This window comes from Talpa europaea, assembly GCF_964194135.1.
Source record: "Talpa europaea genome assembly, chromosome: 2".
Lineage (NCBI taxonomy): Eukaryota > Metazoa > Chordata > Mammalia > Eulipotyphla > Talpidae > Talpa > Talpa europaea.
Genome location: NC_140068.1, coordinates 77,462,080 through 77,484,674, shown reverse-complemented (window position 1 = coordinate 77,484,674; position 22,595 = coordinate 77,462,080). Strand labels below are relative to the sequence as shown.

Sequence of the window (22,595 nt, the reverse complement as noted above, 5' to 3'; positions counted from 1 at the left end):
CCTGTCTAGCCCGCTGCTCCCCTCAGCACTGTATTTCTGTCAGTCTGCCTGTTCTGTTTTCAGCTCTGTCTCTGGTGAATCCTCTCACTGTAGGGTAAAGAAAATATCAGGCTTTTCTGCCCTTCCGCCATCAGGATAGATGATGGATCCTTGTCCTGAATGCATGCCTGATGGCGGGTACCTGGAATAGGGTGTGGGCATAGGTAGATGGGATTCAGCTGAGCTAAGACTGTGCTTTTAAGGGCGGCGTCACGGGGACGCCAGCAGCAGCAGTAGAAGCAGCAGTAGAAGCCGAAGCCGAAGCCGAAGCCGAAGCCAAAGCCGAAGCCGAAGCCGAAGCCGAAGCCGAAGCCGAAGCCGAAGCCGAAGCCGAAGCCGAAGCCGAAGCCGAAGCCGAAGCCGAAGCCGAAAGAGAAGCCGAAGCCGAAAGAGAAGCCGAAAGAGAAGCCGAGAAGCAGCAGAACGAACTCCAGAGAGCTCAGATAGAGTGAAGACTTGCTGGGGGCTGGGAGGCTGGCAGGCCTGCCAGCCTCCCAGCCCCCCAGCCAGCACCCCTGCCTTGCACGTACCCGCTGAACCCCAATAAAAGACCTCCAAAACCACTGAGGACTCTGACTCCTCCTTTACTCAGTCTGCATGGGATCAGAAAACCTGCACTGTGTCCAGTCCCGCCTTTACACTCACCTTCCTGCATATGTGGCCTGTATCCTGGTTCTTGTACGCATGAAAAATAAATCTTTTTTATAAAACCTACATTGAAAGAGAAAGTGCTAAACTAGGGTGATCCTAGCTGTCAAAAGTTAGTACATTTTTAAGATGCATGCCTAAAACATAGGCAACATTCTCTCATGCCCAGCAGAAGATATTCTCATTAATTTAATTCTGAGGCAAGAGCATATTCAACAAACATTCCAGATGATTCTACAACAGGGACCCTAAGATACCACTTTTAGAAGCATTTCTATAGTTTAAGAATAATAACAAATTCCCTCTCCATAGTCCTGACCATTGGAATCAACTGCTTAGTCCCACCCTGCTCTATTATATTAAAATTACTGGGCGGCATCCAAACATTTATATATTTTTTTAATTTCCTCTGGTGACATTTATATGTGGTCAGTTACAAAACAAATAAGCAAAGAAAACCACCATCCATTGCTGAGATTAACATAACAAGACTAGAAAGAGATGGATTTTGGGAAATAAAGAAAATGCTTTGCAGGAAAAGCTCCAGAGTAAAGATAGGAGACCTGTCACAAAGTACAGAGAACATGTGACTCTTACATAAATAAGGGATCCCTGAAAAAGGAGTAGACATTGAACTCATTACTCCTTGTCCCCAAACAAGGCTGCCTCTGCCCTGTTTTTAACACGCAACCTTCAAGATGATCATAATCCCTGCAAACATCAACTCTCGCTCTGACATCACAGCAGTCTTTTCAGAATTTTGATAATTAAAATGCAATGCTGTGCCATGGTTTAGCTTAGCTAATCCCATTTACCCATGTAGTCTTAAGGATGTTATTTAACCCTTCTGAGTTTCCAATTCTTTATTCTATAAAGGAGGAAACTATTTTGACAATTTCAGATAGCTGTTAGGATGTACAAAGACAAAATGTGTCTGAAAGTGTTCTTCTAATTCAATGCAATACGCAAACTAAAGATATATTTTTTTAACACCTCCTTATCCTAGCAAAGATGTAGCATGTTTATGAGATTCATATTCAGTAGATGCTCAAGGAGGAGGTGGCTGAACCTGAGCTTCTGAGCCTGCAGGCCACCCTAGGTCAGTGCAGGAGCACAAAGATTTAAAGAGGAGGTAGTCTGGTCATGTATACTAAGAATAACAAATCACAGGACCAGGATTCAAATCAGAGACTTGAACTAAGTCTAAAGTCAATATTCTACTTGGAGGTTAACTCAAAAGTCACTGAGCCCAGTCCTGCATATAACTAAGAGTAAGAATGAAATCAGGAAGAAAAGAAAAACATCTTGAAGAAACAAATTAAAAGAATACTGGGGCTAATAGCTTTCATCTGAATCTAATTTTCCAATGAAAAATTCAGAATCCAGTGCAAGATAAAGATTTCTGTGCACAGCACAAACCAAAGAGAACTAAGCAAACAGTGAAAAGCCTCCAAGGAAACAAGGAGAATGTCCTCTGAGAGCCAAGTCATTGAGTCTGACTCTTTGTATACCAGAGTAAAGAGTCTTTGTCTACAGTAAAGAGAACTGAGAGGTCAAACTCCTCAAACCAAATAAATACTATACCAACTCAGCTTTTACATAGAAGATATGAAGCTTTGTTTAAATACCCCCATGTAACAATTATTTAACAAATCTGGGGGCCTCCGTGGTGGTGCAGAGGTTAAAGTCTCAGCGCTATCAAGGTATCACCAGCCACTGCGGCTTGAGTTCAATCCCCTGTCCTGCCCACAGCTCCCCTCAGCAGTGTATTTCAGTAATCTGCCTGTTCTGCTCCCCACTCTGCCTCTGGTGAACCTTTCTCCCGTACCTCTGGCCTACACCCCAGTTCTTTTATGCATAAATAAATCTTTAAAAAGAACAATTCTTTATCAAATCTGATCAGCAGGTTTATTATTTATTTTTACATGTATTTGTCATGGAATTTTTAAAATTCATTAGACACACAAATTAGAAAAGACATGTAAACTTCTTGGTATGAAAATAATATAAAGGGAAGAGGGGGAAGGCTCATATACCAATTAGGAAACAGATTAAACAGATTTTAAGAGTTTCCGTTAATGAAAAAATGCAAGGGTTACTTGAAGCCAAATTATGCAAAAAAAAAAAAACCCACAGCTGGAAAACATATGGGAGCAAAGCAAGTAGTTACACTCACAAAATCATAGCAGCCAAGCACAGGTTTATCCCCCACCTGAAAGTAGAATCTTCCTAATTATGATTTGCTGGGTTATTTTAGGGTCTGGGAACACTGTTACTATTCATTTATATGACCAAAAGTTTTAAGCATTCCAAGACCTACCAAATCATACCAAATAGGCATGTTTTTCTTTTGTGTAGCAGGGGAAGCTGGTGGTTTCCTTTTGCCCTGACCTTTATGCCAGATCTACGTAGGTAATGACATAGATATCATGCTTCCCTTTAAAAATGTAATCACTGTAAAATGTAAATAGAACAGGTGCCACAATACGGGAAAGGTGTGGTGGTGTATATAAACAGGAACACCTCAGGAGAACTCAGAGGCTACAGCCAATGAAGACTGTGCACACTAACCCTAATAAAATCTCCTTCCACTGGGCATATGATTTCCGTTTAATGAGACAACTACCTTGCCAAGATTTAATGCCACATACACCATTTATGTCCAAACTTTTTGTTAAAAGACAAAGGAACACTTTAAAGAAAAAGCCATCAATCATCAACTAGTAACATGTAGAGATTATTTGTATAATGTATTTCTTAGTAAATAAATATCCACTTACATTTTAAAGATAAATAAAAGCCCAAGAGAAGTAACTGATCTAAAGTTAAATATTAATGTTAAGAATGAAGACTTCAACTTCCTGGCAGTCTGTGTCATATTCAAATTCCTATGACATGCTGCCCAAAGGATTTCTGATTTTAGACGGGGGCCAGGAAGTGACTCACAACACAGAGACAAATAGATTTGGGCAATTTCAAATGAACCTCCCAGCCCAACACAAACACAGAGAGATGAAAACAATTATATGAGTATTCCTATGCATGAAAACGGATAGAAAACTGGGATATGGCTTTTCAAACTTACTGATCAGTACTCTATATTAACTGATAATTATATTGTATACTCCCTACATTTATCATGAAGCTAGTATCTTGCCATGCTTACTTTCTGGTTTGACGTTTATTGATAGTGCAGCTAATTTTTCAAAGGTTGTTCCATAAGGAAAGTCAAGAAACATGAACTAGAGGAATTCAAAAGATGTACATTCTCTTCGGGTAATACTTTAAGTCTCCCAACAAAGGCAAAAATGTATAGAGCTTTGAAATTAAAGCCTGATAAAAGAATGTTGCTATCACAAATATAAAATCGCAATAATCAAACCTAAGGATACAAATAAAATGCACCCAGAATTTCAGAGTATTCCCCATAAGCTAATATCACAGAACCTTTTTAAAATTACAGACCTCAGTCAGAGGAGAGCATCTGGTCTACTTATTTAAACCTTTGACTCAGAACACACATTTCACTTACCCCATTTCCATTTGTGTCCTTGGAAGCAGAGGACACATTAGTATAGAGGGAATGACATCTCCTTTTTTCAAACTGAAAATGGTGTATTGCATGAGTGCCAAAAAGGTTTAGCTTTTCTTGAACACTGCTATAATTTTTTGATGGGACTTCAGAAAACCCACGTTTTTCAAGTGATCTCTCTGAACCATAGTGAATGGAACTTAAACTGGCTGCCTTTCGGAAAGAAAAAACATCAGTTTTTCTCTGGAATGTTATTTCCCTTGTGTTGACATCACTTAAATATTTCTTCCTCTTTGCACAATATGGAGTGCTGTCTTTTTCTGAAATCTTTTCATCCAGTTCATTAACTTTGACTTCTGTTTCACTGTCTTTAGCACGAGAAATGTTGACATGGTAAGACCAACTGCTTGCAGCACTCGGCAGAAGTTTCTGTTTAACACCGTCAAGTACAACTTCTGTCTTCTCTTGTGGAATATCATCTTCCAGCCTGAGGTCTGGGGTAACAGATTCCTCCCGTACCAGTCTCCCCGATAAAAGAGCTAACTGTTCTTTTGAGAGCTGAATGCCACTCTTCTTGCCTTCATTTTCATTGTTTGGCTGCAATGACTCTGTGTCACCTACAATTTTCTTGATCGATTTTCTTCTGAAATATTTTCTTCCTGGAGAGTATTTTTCAGGGCTCAAAGGAGTTTTGGCAGGATCTAAATATTGTTCTTCTTTCTCAGCTCTTACACATCCACACACATTCCCCATTTGATTTGTAGGAAATCACAGTTCCACAGATACACTCATTTCAACATCCAGGTTTACTTAGCTCTTCCTCATTAAGTCCGAAAATTCCACTCTGCACTTTAATTCCTCAGACTTTGTGACCATTCTCTTCAGCATGAGGCCATTTTGCTTATGAGAAAGGCACACAAGAAATACCATGGCATCCTGCCCAGCCGGGTCCCTGTGTCTCATTAGACACCGTGGCTTATTTCTGGCCACCAATCCTCTTAGACAAACAGTACAGCTCACTGTCGAATTACAACACTGATTGAGTTTTCAAGGCAAACCCTATGCTTTACTATATAAGACGATTCTGACCCACACTTTAACTTTCAGTTTTCTCGAATGCAGTTATACTACCAAAGTTTGCATTAACCTTTGAAACTACTGGTAGCTCAGCAAATCTGAGAGCAAATAAAAAGCAAGTAATCAGGACAGATTTGGCAAAGTACCTTTAAATTTTCGTTAAAATGCCTTTGACATTTATATTTAGAAAGTCTCTTCCATAAAATTTTTTTCTTAAGAAACACCAACTAATTTTGTTACTTGCAAAAAAAAAAGGGCAGTCATAAAAAATAACAGGATGATTCAATAGTTGGAGAAATAATAAATGCTAAATGCCTAAAATATTCTAAGTTGTTTCTAAAACCAATTTTTTAAAACAATTTGCAATATTTTTCAAATACCACAAACTTCCAAGTCATTTCCATTATCTGATCATTAGGATTTTCATATAAGTAAACAGAAAATATTATTTAAATCATGCACTTAGTCAAAACAATTGTACATTGTTATACACGAATTAAGGCAGTTAAACTTATATGTAACTTTTATAATCATATCCTAGTTAAATATTATGAAATTTTACTAGGGCCTTGCTGTAAAAATATTTAATCAGTATGTAACCTGACTATCTAAGGTGCAAATTTCTTAACACTGAGTCATAGAGATACAGTGAAAAGGAAATTAGTATAGCATGACTAGACCTACATATGGGCAGAAATCTTTGACTAATAAAGGAAATTGATAATTGCCTTTCTCGAGGAGATCTTTAAACTGATCAAAAGTTGGAAATCATTACATTTTTCTAAACATGAATATTCAATTAGAGAATCAAGTTAGCAATGATGATTCTGATGCTTGCCAATGCATTAAAAAAGAAAAAGAAACATTCTCCAATGGCAAAGACTGAATATTCTAGAGACAAGTAGCAAAAACGAAGCTCTGAGTTTGCCTTTTATTTCATTTTCAACACCTTCAAATGCAATGGAACATTGCATGGAACACTGGAGAATTGAAAAGTTTAACGATTGGTATGTATACGGACAGGACAGAGGCTGTAAGCACTGATTTGGTCCCCACCCATTCCTCCTCCTACTCTTGCTAAACTGTGCAAAAATCCATTTCAGGCCACTGCACACTGCTCTCTCTCCCAGAGATGGCCCAGCTTTCATCTTCACATGGTAGCCAACATCATCCTAAAAGCTTATCTCTAGAATCAGTGAAAATTTCTGATTCTCTAACACCTTCCTAACCTTACCACAACAATCCCTCATTCATATCCCTATTTTTACATATAATACAATAGATTCATCACTCTACATTAGTCAATTTTATGAATTGTGTCCCAATACACAAAACAACATACTTCATTAGTTTAGTATCACTGCATCTAACATATGACAACTATTACTGTGATTATAATGTTCACCTTCAGACAGACTCACTAAAGAAAACATTAAACTGGTGAGACATATAACACTTATTTTTAAATAAATAAATAGGTCCTCTGAAATTACTTTGCTTATTCACATGAGGTATGAAGAGAAAAAAAAAAAAAGCTCAGTCACATTGGGTAAGGATAATTTACCACTACTATAAATAACCTGATACGTTGGCATAACCTGTAAAATCATTCTAATCTTAAGTTATCATAGTACTAAGAAAAGTTACTTCATTTAAATAATAGACATTTCCATTTTACCAAAAGTATGGATATGTTCCAAGACAGATGATGCCTAATTTTTAAATACTGGTGATAATTTAACCAGCATAATCTGATAATTTGAGTCCTAAAATATACTAGATTCCATAAAATATGCTACAGGATCATATTAAAAGCAAAGTTTGTTTTGGTCCTTCTATGGTTGGTTATCTTCACTCCTCCAAAGACACCTGAAGCCCAAAGAGCTTTCTTAGTATAAATTACATTTTAAATAACTTTTTGCTTTATATTTCCTCAAACTGAGGGTCTAAACACAGTTTCTAATTCCCAACAAATCACTCACATTCAGCCCTGTTATTTTCTAGTTTCTGCTCCCAGGAAATTTGGTATTGTTTCCTCCAGGGTCTCTAATATCTTTCTTCTAAACAAAACTATTAACCTGTATTCAGTCTTAATTTCTCATTTCTCTAGTGGCATTTCATACTGTCAACAATTCCTTTCTACTTGGTTTCAACAATACTGCATTTTCTTGTTGCTTCACTCATCTCTCCAAATGTTCCTTTTCTATTTGCTCAGATGCTGCTTCTTCCTCCTGTATTGGTAATGATGGGCCATTCCCAAATTTCTGTCCTCAGTTTTCACTCTTTGCTACGTATTTTCTTGGATCCTCTCCCTCTGATAGGTTCAATGACTACTTGTATACTAATAACTCCCAACTTTATTTTCTATACCTTTGACCTCTCAGTTCTGCCCTGATCACATATCTGCAACTGCTTAGCAGACAGATACACAGGACAATCCAACAAGTCACTAAACCCACCCAGATAGTCATTCATTTTTAACCTCATTATCACTCCCATTTCTCTCAGTAGTCTTCGGTTTTTTGTTTATAGTCATTTTGAATCCCTCTTCTTTATCATATTTTCTTGTCACCAATTTTCTACTCTCCTTCAAAACATGTATCTTGGATTCAATTTCTCATCCCTGTATGAGTTCTTTATCATTCCACTCTCAGGTTACCACCTCAGTTTCTTAGCTCATCTCCCCAACTATGCATGCTCCTCTTTTCAATTTATTTTACAAAGATAGATCCAATTTCCTAAAACATTATATTTCAGTGGTTAGGGGACTTATCCAATGCCATACAGCCATAAATAGGAGCCAACAATGATGCTTCATTCCACCTGTCTCCAAAGTGTAGTTGCTTTCCCTCTGCCCCACAGTGATTTTCACTCTGACATTCAAAATCCAGAGCCATCTGTCTTACCAGCTCTTTTGGTAATGATATTAGTGCCCTCTTCTTCTAATAGGGCTCTGACCTTCCCATGTAGGATTCACACAGTTTCAACTCTACTAAAAGTTCTGGACCTGATCCACTTAGGGCTAAGTAAAGGTTCCCTTGAAGAAGCTCCAAAGAACTGCCTGTGGAGTCAGTTTTGGGGTCAATTTAATTAGACCTTAACACATTTTTAATAACAATGTATGGCTCCATGCCCAAATCCCTGCCTTGGTTTAGTGTTCAGTCCCCTAGGTCCCTTAAGGATGGGTTTCTGTAGTAATGGAGGCATTTAAGCTTTTGAGGTTCTACTTCTAGTTCCTGTTACTGAATCTTCCTGCTGAGTAGACATTCACCTATATTAGCTGCCCAGTAGTCTGGCTAGCTGACACCTGATTTCCTGGATCTACTAGTACCTGGGTCTGCTTACCTGAGTCTCCTCTAAATTTCTACTGCTGCAACTTTGCTCAGCTGCTTCTTCAGGTCCTAGAATCTACCTAGAAACTACTTACTATATGTATGACAAATTTTTATAAAAATAACAATAAGTCTCACTCCTCTCAAGATTTTGTTTGAAAATCCCAGTCCCTTTTCCAAGCTAGCAAGCTATCTCTTTCTCCTTTAAGGTCCAATTACACAGAATTCAATCAGTAAGGTCTGTTGTGTGCTTGACTTACAGTCAAGTTCTGCACTGCACACAGAATACTGTATGAAGAGGCAGATGGTTAATAAACTAAAGCAAGTTCCCAAGTGAGGAACCATCTTAAATCACATAAAGTGACTTTTTCATTATGAATCTCAAGGATTCAAAAATCAGAATCATTCCTCAATTGGCACAGTCTTATTAAATAATAATTCACAGTCAATAAATTTGTATTTACTTTGTCAAAAACAACACAAACATGTTATATCCCTGCACAAACATGGATACGACTAACTTCAGGTCTATGATAATCATACTGCCATCTAGTGCCTACTGATAGAAAATAATTTGCATAGTTGGGAAACCAGTTTAAATGACAACCTTTCTAAATAAGGATTTAGTCATAAAATTTCTATGTATGTAAATCAGGTAATACTGTCAAGTAAACAAAAGAAATACATCTACATTCAATAAAATGAAATTGTTGTCTTCCAACTCTGAGATTACAAGCACTGTTCTGAAAATATTTAAGTTTATTGACAACAGGGTTGGGACATCAGGTTCATAAGCAGTATGTTACTTGAAAAGAACAATTTAAACATATCAGTTAAGAAAAGAAGCCTGAAATTTACTTTCTTCCATATGACATGAATGTATAACTCACCCTTCATGTGAGCCAACTGATAAATAGCAATGAGAGGCTAAAAACGATGACAATTAAGAAAAACTGGCTTACCTGAAAGTGCAAAATTATTGTCCATATTAATCCCAAAGTCAATTTGGGATTTCCATCCGTTATGTCATCATTTCTAATATTCACTAATTTCACCTGTTACATATATGAAGAAGAGATTAAGCTGATAAGTTACCTTTATCTACATAAAAACAATCCTAAATTATACAAAGAAAAATCCCAAATGGCTTTATTACCAATAATCTGCAAAATAAAGTTTTACTCCCTACCTTTACTCATTTTAGACTGCAAGTTACAGAATACTCACAAAGGAAAAATGAGTATTATTTTGGTCCTGTCTACTATAGCAAGTATTAAAAGTGCTCATTTGTTAAAAACAAATACAATCAAGAAAGAAGTCCTAAATACTTGATATTTTAAAATTAGAGAATAATTTTCTTTTGAAAATAAACTTTATCCTACAATTTAGAAATAAACTGTTCTGAACCATGAAATAATTACAATTGTTATTTCACACTTTTCACATGTTGGAAAAACTAGCATTATTTTTCTTTTGTCTAGCATAAATTGTTGTCCAGATAAATATATGTCACTGAATATTTACAAGATTTTTCAAATATATATATGATAATCAAACTAAAAGCTTATCAAACTCTCAAGTTATGCATTCAGACAAATAAATGTAATGATAATATCAACATTTATTTCCTGGACAAGCATTAAGTATCATGAATTAAATACCAAAAATTAAATACAATGATAGCAATCATTTTACTTCCTGAATAAAAAATTGCCAAAATCATTTCAGAAAAGGAGACATAATTAACCATGAATCCTTTTGGCAACTTTCATTAGAATTAGAAGTAGACTAAAGCAAATACCAATAATATTTAAATGTTTAAAGACTGAGCACTTACAAGAATAATTAAAATTATTTCATAAACATAGTAAGTTAAGGAATAATAAAATACAACGTTTCTATCTCTCCTGTTTTCTCTTCCTTCCTTTTTACCCTAATACATTAAAAGGCAAAATTGATACTACCTACGAAGTCTTGTTTTCAATTCATATTTATTAACCTTTGATTCTCCTGATTTTCTTTTTTCTTCTTTGTACTACTAACTGAAAATTTACTATTGTGGCTCATATCATTGTAAAACACAGCGTGACCAAATCAAGTTCATATCCGATATGGTGTTCATTCTTTTTTATGATTTATTCTAAAACCTCAAGCAAGTTGGGGATTGTGGTGAGAAACATTTTTTTTTTATTTTTAACCCCTTAAAAGTTATCTGGTATGATCGACTCATAGAAAACAAAATAGTGGCTCATCACTATAAAGTATTACAAATACAAGTTTTTAAAAAGCATTATATAAACTAATTTTATAAAAATAATTTTATAAACTAAGTATAAAAAATAAAATATTTCATCCCCACTTATACTAAGAATGGTACAGATGAATTCTTAGCATTCTATGACTACCAAAATGTCATTAACTTCCTAGGTAAAAGCACTGCAATTCTAACAGAAAGAAAATCAGTAGTTCTTATTCAGATGGGAATCTAGCCACTTATAATTCCTCTAGGCTTACAACTACTATTAGCTCCCTTCTCTTTTTAAACATTTAATGATTGTAATTCACAAATTTAACACCTTCATTCCCAGTTTCTATGTAGACTTATTCATTACATAGGTTTACATGAAAAACATCATACCTGCCGTCTTTTCAAATAGTCAAGTGCAATTTGTACATTCTGTAGTCTGTGAAAACGCATCCGACCTTTCTCTCTGGGCTAAGAATAAAAAAATGGAGGGTATAAAACACACTACAGTCTCTGAAACTACTGACCATGCTAATATATTTATGCTAAATATACTAAGTAAATAAATATAATTTATGTTCATCTTCCTATGTCAAAACAGTATTTACTCCTTGGGTAAAGTCATTAAATTTTTAAAAAAATACTTTAAATTTTTTATGTTATCTAGAATTGAATTTAAACAAGTAGGGGTTTTTCTGAATATGTTTTATTTAAACATATGCTTTATTCCAAATGCTTTATTTAAACAAAAAGTGAAAATATAAAGCATATAGACTTTGTATACTTCATATATTCACTACTACAATTCTAGCCTATGATTATTTAGCTATGGATAAGCAAAAAGAAATAAATACCATCTCCCATTTTGCCATCTTAACAAATTCTATTTTTTTACAATTACATATGTATGGCAAGTTAAAAAATAAAATAAACTAGCATGCAATTAGTATAAAAATCACTAAGAAGGAGAAAGACAGTGAAGTTTTACTTAGCCATGATAGAGGAAGAGAGAAAGGCAATTAAATCAGATAACATATTTCCTCTTTATTTTATTTTAGCTTTTTTCACAAAATCAGGTGGGCTCTAATCATTTTACGCTGCTTAGGTATGGACATGATTAGCTACTACCTCAGGAAAACTGAGAGACCATAATTCTTTTCTTTGATGTTGTTTCCCTTAAGAAATGTTAATAATTAGCAGAAGGAAAACATAAGGAAACAGCTAGGAGAATGCTTAACAAAAATACAAAGAATGGAGCTGAATTTTAACCACATAAAATCTTCCAAGAGAAAAAAAGAAAAAGGCATACTGACAGCTTAGCTTCTCAAATATGAACAGGTTGCTGAAGCCAAAGGTACCATGATAAAACAGGCAGCAAGACCACAGGAGGGAAAAAAAAAATTCTATATAACAGTAAAAATGATGTTGATAAATTCACCCACCAGATCACATAAAGCACAATTTGCAATGAAATCAGGGGGCACTAAAGAATGTAGATGACAAAAGAAGCACATCTGTCTTATAAAGGTGGGCATAAGTCAACTAATTGTCACAGAAACTAAACAGCTCTGTGAGTTCTATCAGGACTCTAGGTCTTAAAATCTCCTCCTATTCTGAATAAAATGTGACATATAAGAGGTAAAAAAAGGTCCATCAAAATCTGACAATAGATATGACTGAAATTAAAAACTTAAATATTAAATAAAATTTTCTTAAGTTTCTTCAAATAAAGTAATAAGTAGTTACCATACTTGAAATAAAAAATTTTTAATGGAATAAATTTGCATAAAAATTAGCAACCAGTTGTACAACCAGTTGTACAATTTTGGCATTTATATAAAAGTACTTAAAATTCTTTAGCAAAGATGCCATCATAGAATTTAAGTACAGATCTTCAATTATCATGCAGTGCACAGTAATGTATAAATAAATCTAAAGAGAAAATATTTCCTTTATCCAGTTTTTTGGTACACACACATCTATCTCATGGTGGGTTTTGGTCCTTTGTATGGTGTTCTAAAAAGAAGACCAAACCCGTGGGTTACTTCTCTATCACGTTAGCGCTCACCGCACTGTATTGGCTAAGTTAGTCGAGTTATGGGGGCCGACACCTACCCCCTTATCCTCATCCTCCACATCCTCATGCTGTTCATATTCGCATGCTGCTGTTGCACTCACCAATCGTAAGGTCTTCAAAATATCTCGCTCCCTTGGCTAATGAATATAACAGACAGAAGATAGGACAGCAAAGACACAAGACAGACCAGAAATGAAAAGAATAGCATGAACAGAACATAACAAAGGAGAACAGGTAACCAAGAAGGGGAAGTAATGTTCACAAAAAAAAAAAAAGAAAATGACACCTGTGGAATGGGTTAGACCATTTTTCAGAAAGCGATTTTATTTCCTTGCTATTTGTGAGTATTTTAATATATGATTATATTATGCATCCAACTCCTGCTAAGCAAAAAATCCCAAAGGTAAAAAAGAAGCAAGAACAAAAATAGTATTTTAATTATAGAACTGATTATATAAGCACGGTAATCAAAGTGCTTCAGTATTCCAAGTTCACATCATTTGAAGACTGAAAATGCTAAGGAATTTAAGCAGAACTCTTTTTTTTTTTTCCAGGCAAAATTCTCAGCTCAGAAGATGAATGTTGCAAAAATCTGAACAGTCTGTACTGAGAGGAAAAAAAAAAACCACTCATCCTATATAGAAAGGATTACATGTTTTTCAAAATAAAAAAATTTAAAACTTACTAAGGTGTCTCCCGAAAGAACCTCTAAAAGAGAGATCAAATTGTGTCCATCCCTTAAGTCTTCATAGAGATCATTCACATGTTTTCGAACCTGCACAGAGAAAAACAATTTAAAATCTGGTCTTGGAACCTAGATCATCTGTAATACTCAAACAAAAAAGGTGACAAGTAGAAAACATTCCATGTACTGTGTCCATTTATGTAGCAATTTTGAATAATTTTTTCTTTCACTTATTAAAGGTTAATTTTAGATTTACAAAGTACACTTCAGATTAACAATTCATAAATAAAAGTAGAATTATTACACTTAAAACAGAATGAAATAAATATGAAAGTGGACAAATACATGGGGTTACAATTATTTAAATGCAGGCAATGCTCTGCCCTTATTCATGATTCCTGATAGATCCAGCAGAGCCATCTTACTAAGAGGGGCAAATTATCACCCCAGTTAGTTTTCCTACTCTCTGGGCCATAAGATTCAAGATGCCACACGATCCACAGTTTAAAAAAAACACAGATGAAAGGTACAAAATACCTTTCATGGGTGAAGGGTACAAAATACTCTGTATACTATTTTCTGAAACATCTTGCAAGCCTAAAATTATTTCAAAATTAGAAGTTCCTATATGTCAGGTTAGAAGACCTCCGTCCAAACCTCCCTCTACATAGCCTAAGTCTTGTGTTGACACATTCTCATTACCACATTAACACCTCCATGAAGTTAACATTAAACCTATATAGTCTCCCACCCTGCTTATCCTCCATTCACTTTCTACAGCCATGGTCATCTGCATCTGAAAACATTACATCCAATACATCCAATAAGATATTTGAGAGACAATCACATGCACTTAACTTGTATTATATATATATATATATATATATATATATATATATATATATATATAGTTGTAATTGGCCTTAGTTACTTTAATCTCTTATCTTGCCTAGCTTAAAAATTAGACATATCACAGGTATGCATATTTAAGGGAGAAAAAAGGTTTATACAATGCTAGGTAGTAACCATGGTTTTGGGTATCCACTGGGGGATTTGGAATGAATCCTCTGTGGTAAAAGATGTGAGAGAGGGTTATGGGAGGACTATTGTAATAGCTTCTTTTTCCATTCCACGGGCCTAATTTAAGTTTGTGATTTTAGAGAGCAAACCATCAAAGATTTCCCAAAAGTTTTGTGCAACTGGCTAAGTAGGTTGTCTCCTGCTAATATCTGGTCTACTCTAAGGTTTGTGCTAGACAGACAAATGTCAGAGGAAGCTATCAACATGGATATTCCACAGCAAGCTGGCACAATTCCATTTTCTCATCTTTTAGTGATTCTGAAACCAAAAAAGTGCTCTAGAAAGACGCAGAGACCATAAACCCATCCTTATCACACATGGCACAAGTCCTATATGCTTGTCAGTCTATGAAGTAAACTCAGACAGCTTTATATGCATGAGTCAAACTTCTCTGCATTCTCAAAATATCAAATGAATATACAGCATAAAACATAAAGAGATCTAAAATAGGAAGGATACTTTTTGATGGCATAAAAAATAAGTAAGAAAAGGCATAACGTAAACTAGAAGCAAATGTTTGATGGTAAAGTCTTTCATTCTAAAAATGTAGTTCAAATGCCATTAGTTTACCTTAATTTTCTATACATACATATACTTTATAATATCTTTTATTATGTCAGAAAATATTTTTAATTAATAAAAAAATGCCTTCAGAGTTTCCATCAAACTTACTGGCCCCTATACCTAGTGTTTGGGGAGTTTTATCTAAGTCATAGTCCTTTTAGTATTTAATTACACATCTGTATTTTATAAACTACAAATTATATATCATTATATATATCATATATATATATATATCAAGAGCTCAATAGCTCTTAGTAACTGTTACTGTCAAAACTATAATAAAATGGTCAGCAAAATTGAAACGAAGTTAAATTACTTTTGACCAAGGAATTTCCTGTCTCCATACTGACATTTTATTTTGATTTCCTGTTTCCCAAGGAATAGCATATGAATCTTTGGTATCACAAGATTAATATACAACAGTAAAAGAAAATCTAAAAGTAATTAATTTCTTATTTAAAAAGAGCATATTTTAACACCATTCAGGTAATTCTTAAATAGAAAAACAATAAATAGGGCCTTTCTGGTGGCACAAAGGGTTAAGACGCAACATACAAAGATATCCACAGCCACTGCAGCATAAGTTCAATCACCCGGCCGGCGAGGGAGCTACCCACATGGTGCAGCAGACCTCTCCTGACTCGCCCGCTGCTCCCCTCAGCAGTGTACTTCAGTCAGTCCACCTTGTCTGTTCCCCACTCTGTCTCTGGTGAATCCTCTCACCCCCCCATAACTCTGGCCTGCACCCTGGTTCTTGTATGCATAAATAAATAAATAAATCTCTAAAAAAATAAAAAAAAATATTTTTAAAAAAAGAAAATCAATAATCAAGTAAGTTACAAAGAGATTATCCCTTCTCTAAGAATGTTTACCATTGAATACTATTAAAAGACAATTGCCTCAAAGACTCAGTTACATTTCAGAAATGCGCCAGTTTTCAAGGATTTTTCAGCAACATATCTACTACATACGTGACATATGTGAATGCAGATACACAACTTAATGAGTACTGATAATTTTCTACTTATATGTTAGAACACTGTAAGGAATAGTTTAGTCCCATTCTAAGCCATCAGTTCAAATTCATAAAGCAAGGGCCTACTTAAACACAAGGCAGAAAAGCTAATCTTGTGAATTTCACAGACATTGATGCATTTAATACTATGTACAACTCTAATATAATCAGAAAGTAGACACACTGTATCAGAGCCTGAACAGATCACATTTATATAAACAATATTCAGTTCCTAATTCATAATCAGCTGCTTAATTTCTCAAAATGAATAACTTTATTATGCAGTTCTGACATCCTCAGCATACAGAAGAGACAGTGCAATCCAAACACACCATTGTGACTGTGCCTCCCATAACAGCATCAACAGTGCTGCTGTGTTTTCCAGCCCACTATACCGATCCACATCCTTCCAGAATCACATTTCACTACCTATTGCAGTGCCTATGTTCTCACTCCAGAGTGTGTAAAGATGGGGTGTGATTTTAAACACTTTATTTCATACGAAGTCAATTTCACAACTTGCTTTGCCAGATTGAACTAAAATCTTTTATATCACAAAAATGTCCTAAAACCAGGTATCATTTTTCACCATCATACCTATGCAACAGGAAAGAAAGATTAAATTGGGCCTGTTTAGAGAAGGAGAATACTATCATGACACACAAAACCAAGATAGGAAAGGGAAAAACAAGTTGTAAGAGAAAAAGAATTAGGAGACCTGAATTCTGTCTTGTTTCTGCCACCTGTTTCAAGAAGTAGTATTAGCTGCCTAAGTTCTCTAGACCTCAACTTTCTCATCCACAAAATAAAAATCTGAAAACAATGTTCTAATTCAAGCAAGAGAACAAAAATTCTACAATCTGAAAATATTATTATCACAATTGTGTTTTTCTTTTAACCTAGGATCCACTCCAAAGAAAATATGTAAAATGGAAGTTGCTCTTCAGGCATGTCATTTAATTGCTTTAAGAATTTTAGAAGAAAATAGAGAAATAGATTAATTTAACTGCTAGATAACCCTTGGAAAAATTTCTTAGACATTAGTTATGTAATACTGTCTAATGTTTCTAGCTCAGTGATTATTTTGAGAGCCCAGAGAAATAATGTATATGAAAATGCTAATAAATGTAAGATACATTATTATTGTTTTTATCACTATGAAAAAAAAGTACCATTTCTAACAATAAGAAGCAAAAGTACATATACACAATGAGTTGTTATTAGGAACCTGACCGTGTCCTCAATGCTTTTTAAATACTGAGTCATTTTTCCTCACCTTGATAGAATGGAATAAAAGAGAATGTAAATTCAAAATAAATTCAAAATTCATTTGGGTAATGAGAGCTAAGAGGGAAAAACTGGGTTTCTTGAGAAATATCTGACCAAATAACCAATTTAAGAGAAAGAAAAGAAGGAATTAAATAGGGTGACATAGAAAAGAGTTTTATTTTGCCCGAAGTGTGAGTCATGGGCATTTGGCTTGGTAACTTTCCTTCACAGATGACTATACTAACTGCCAACAGTCTCAACCTTCCATTTTCAGAGTTTAATAAAGCATTCTTTCTTCTCATTTTTGATATTTTCTTCCTGTGGGACCAAAAAACTGAATAAATAAAGCTAGAGGAAGTGATGAGCAAAGGGTAAACATTTTGAGATACTCTGGGAATAAATTATATAATTTGAATTACATAATAAAGATGAAGCGTCATTGTCTGTATTTCATACAATCCTCCCAGAATTTTGCAGTTTTTTAGAAAGTGTACCACATTGCGCCTGCAGTTTACCCCTAGAGGGCGCTAATCTTTTGCTTACGAGAGTATCTTAAAGGAAGGGAAATAAAGTAGAAAACATGGGGTGGGGAAGAGATTACAAGCAAGGTATTAGTGGTGATGACATACGCAATACTTCAAATACAATTTTTAGAAATAAAATACTAAATTATGCCAGGTTTGTATCATTTAAATGCCTTAACTGATCAAAACTACTACTCCATAAATTTTATTTTGTTAATTTGTAATTTTTTTTGTTTTACATGGGCTAAACCAAATTCAACTTTGAAGATAAAATTATCACACAGATGCTTATTTAATGTTTAAAACTGCCTTTTTGAGAACTCTAACTTTGTCGTGGTTATTAACCTAAACAAATTCCACACACAAAAAAAAAATAGCTCTATATTTTAAGATACTGCTACCAAGAAGCTGCAGTAAAAGTCAGATCATTAAGCATTATATTATATTGAGCATTTATATTATATTTATATATTGAGCATTGTATTATATTGAGTATTATATTGAGCATTATATTGAGCATTTGCTACACAGAGACTATTATTTAACTTCTAAGTGTATAAAGATGAACAAAAACAGAATGTCACCTCTTAAAAGCTGCAGTCTTTTATGATAGAAATTTAGAGAACAAATTTCAGTATGCAGTGAATTTACCCAGGAAGCTCTGAGGAATTTAAACTAAGGCTGGGGTTTAAGACCCTCCAGCAAAAAAGATGGGAATGATTCGGGTGAAGGGAAGAGTAAGAGTCAAGGGGGAAAGGTAAGGATACATGAAACTACATGATCAGTTCCAAGAAAGGAAAGCAGCCTGGGAACTTGATAAAATGTGAAGTGGAAGATGATGTACGAAAAGTAGGCCAAGAGACAAGGCAGTTGTACATACCACTTTTATAAGTTTAGACTTTTCCTAAACAAAGAGAACTACTGAAGGCTTTTAAGCAGAATGAGAATACAGATCTCTGACCAATACAAAAGTGTCTTTGTAAACTATTATCTTAAGCAAACTGAAATCATAGATAAAATGCCCAGGGCCTAATCTGTATGCAGGAATGGCGGAGGAAAGGTCCCTCCAGTAAATACGAAGTGGAGAGAAGAGTCAATGAACCTTCAGTAAAATACAGGCACCCAAGCACTGCAGCAAGAAGCAAAACATCAGCCACATAAAGGATGTACAATTGTTTATTAAAGAAGTTCAAAATCTGAAGGCTACAGTAATCCAGAAAACAACAGGCTATCTTTAGAAAGGAACATAAGTAATAAAAGAGGGCTTGTCCCAAAAGAGATCACTTGCTGCCTTGTACTATCTGAATGAAGACAAGGGAACAGTTGGCTTTAGTGGAAACTATAAATTCAAATTTTTTTCAATGCATTTTTTCTTTTACTTTAAACAAATATACACATTTCGAAAAACAAGCTAACAAATTCTCCTGGGAGAACTCCTTAGAAGTTCTACTTAAAAAAAAAAAAAAAAAAACAACAAGAGCCTCCCTGGTGGCCCAAGGGCTTAAACACCACAATGTGAGGCAGTCCACAGCCTCTGCAGCATGAGTTTGATCCCTGGCCAGCCAGGGAGCAACCCACATGGCGCAGCAGACCTCTCCTGACTCACCCACTGCTCCCCTAAGCAGTGTACTTTGGTCAATCTGCCTGTTCTATTCCCCACTCTGTCTCTGGTGAATCCTCTCACCCCCCACATCTCTGGTCTGTACCCCAGCTCTTGTATGCATAAATAAATAAATCTTAAAAAAAAAAAAAACCAAGAATAATCTATCAATATCTTACCATATTGGATACTGATAAGCAAACTGATTCTCTTACAATGCCCGGAAATTCTTTAAGATAATTTATCCTTTTTGGTGGTTGTCCTCTCTGAACCACTTTGTTCATTACAAATTTATTTCAGTACAATTTCACCAAGAATTGTGAAGGAATAAAAAACTACAACTCAGCTTTTACCAAATAACCATAAATTTTAAATTGGCACAGAGAAGACTTACCTGCAAAATATTTAGCATACATCTTAAGACATTAATAAATAATACATTAATGCGATCCTAAGCAGTAAACAATCAGTCTAATTGATACTAAAATTAACTAAGTCTTCGACAAAGAAGAATTTTCTCTTAAGTTTTCAAGTTGACAATCTACAATCAATTGAAAAAACAAAAAGTTCTTTAGTCTTTCACCATAACGTAGGTAGCTAAACAAAGTAAAAGGACTTATACTACTGATTAAAAATTTAAGACTGGGAGGCACTTTAGTCACCTAAGTATTTTTTTTATCTTCTCTTCTGTACCATTTCACCACTGCCACAGGGAGCTTCTTAAAAAGAATATCTCAACTTTAAAAAAAATATTTAAATCATGTAACTCTGCTCTGCAACAATCTACTTTGAGTTTGGGGTGGTTGATTCTGGTCTGGCCTGCTTTGGTTTGCTTTAGATTTGTGTCTACCTATCCTTCCAGTTCTTCCTTTTTTTAACCAAAGACAGGCAAAAACTCTATCTTTGCTTGTATTTTTTCCCTCAGCCTGCATATCTTTTACAGAGCAGTATAATCTTGGTGCTAAGCCATTATAAGTCATATACTAAAAGAGGAAAATAAATTCAAAAATCAATTATCTGTACATGAATTTTTTGTATCCTTCCTACTGTTCTTTAGCATTCATTTGTTTATAGACATCAATATTATCATTCCATTAAGGCTCTGAAATAAGGTGGGAAGGTAGTATTTTAGGTGAGACTAAAGGGTGATTCTGTACAGTATTTTTTCACTGAGGATAAAACCAGTGATGTTTGGTATGGATATATAATCTCACCCTTTAAAAGTTCTTTGACATCCTGGTAGCTCATAACTTACATAAATCTTTCTTTAAACAATTTATCACTTCAAAGGATCAGAGTAAGTGTACTCTATCAAGAGCAGTTTTCAATAACAGTATAAGGAAGAAAAAGGAACCAATTATTGGTATTTTTATGCTCATCTTTTCCCCATTCTTTCTCACAATTTGGGCACTAGAAAGAAAAGGATGGGGCAAAAATGGATTTTAATCACTTAACACTTTTAATTAAAAAATGAGAAATCAAGTCAATGAAACTAAGTTTGGATATAAAAATAAATATATGACCATAACACTATAACAAGACAAATCCTAACTAGTAAAATACTCTTATAATATCCATGAGCTCATTGTGCCAAAGCCAAAAATATATAAATGACATAAAATAAGCTTGCTTAAAGATAGTCTATAACATCAAAATCTTGTCCTTTACACCACCAACATTTTAAACAGAATCCACTATATTTTCAAATTCTAGCTTTTACTGGCAGTTTTTTGTGTATTGTTCAGTAAGTCATAAAAAATATTTTTAGGGTCTCCCCGGTGGCACAGCGGTTGAGCGCTGGGTTGCCAAGCTGCCCGCAGCCTCTGCAGCGCCAGTTCGATCCCCGGCTGCACCCCGGCCACCGGAGGAGGGTCCCAGATGGTGCGCAGACCTCTCCTGCCTCCCGCTGCTCCCCTCAGCAGTGTGCTTCGGTCCTTCTGCCTGCTCTGCTCCCTGCTCTGGCTCTGGTGAATTCTCTCACCCTCCCGCGCTTCTGACTGTACCCAGTGCTTGTATAAATAAAATAAATAAATAAATGAATAAATTTAAAAATATATATATTTTTAAGAATTTTTAATGCTTATTTTAAATTATAGTCATGACCACAAGTTACAACTAGTTCAAAAAAGTATTTAGTATTTCGTATTTAGTATTTTCTCACTAAATCCCTACTAATATTTCTAGTAAGGGCATATCAATAACATAAACCAGATTCAGATTAATTAATTATAAGCTGGAGATGCAGTCTTGTCTTTACATTCAGTTCCTATATGAAAAATAAAGACAGTTCTTGGAAAGGAGCATACTATCTTTTATTTGTCCCTAAATGCTAAGTCACTTCATCAGACTGATTTTCTTCACACCTATCTACCATCAATTTCAAAGAAACCTTAATCATGGTAAGATGGAATAATTGCAGCAGGACCCTAGGCAGCTGGTAAGTGGGGACAGAAGAACCTAGAAAGGGATAAAGGAAATAACAAATAAAATTTTCAACTACTCTGCAATTCTGATTAAAGGGCTGGTTGTAGCAACTACTTGGCTCGCTGAATACTTCTATACTGAATCAATTTTGGAATTTTTGTCAAATATGCTAGAGGTTGTAAATGGCTGACACAGTGATTCAACAATTAAGTGGTTATTAGTCCCAAGTAAGAAATGTTCTTTCTGCTTCTGGGACCATTTAAAATAGCTTTGACACATAGCTGTTTATATATATATATATATATATATATATATATATATATATATATATCATTGTAATCTCAATACACACACATACAAATCAAATCAACTGAACCATCAAAAAGTAACCCCAGTTGCTTCATGAATGATCTCTAACATGACTCTCTTTGCCCTTAACTAAACAGCAAGTCACTTGCTGGAATGGTTAAGAGTAAGGCTTTCA

At 34.8% G+C, this 22,595-nt stretch overlaps 1 protein-coding gene across 9 annotated transcripts in view; it reads right to left on the bottom strand.

Annotated features, from left to right (window-relative positions):
• The window catches only part of DST (dystonin), a gene marked incomplete at both ends in the record, with an annotated part of 433,522 nt that overhangs the window by 206,308 nt on the left and 204,619 nt on the right, over window positions 1-22,595 (bottom strand). For 6 of the 9 annotated variants that reach the window (XM_084229026.1, XM_084229025.1, XM_084229028.1 and 3 more), the window contains 3 exons: window positions 9,591-9,683; window positions 11,267-11,344; window positions 13,636-13,725. In XM_084229026.1, coding sequence (XP_084085152.1) covers window positions 9,591-9,683; window positions 11,267-11,344; window positions 13,636-13,725 — 261 coding nt within the window. Of the gene's footprint in view, window positions 1-9,590; window positions 9,684-11,266; window positions 11,345-12,988; window positions 13,088-13,635; window positions 13,726-22,595 lie in introns of all 9 variants that reach the window. The other 3 variants (XM_084229023.1, XM_084229019.1, XM_084229024.1) reach the window with 1 other exon arrangement.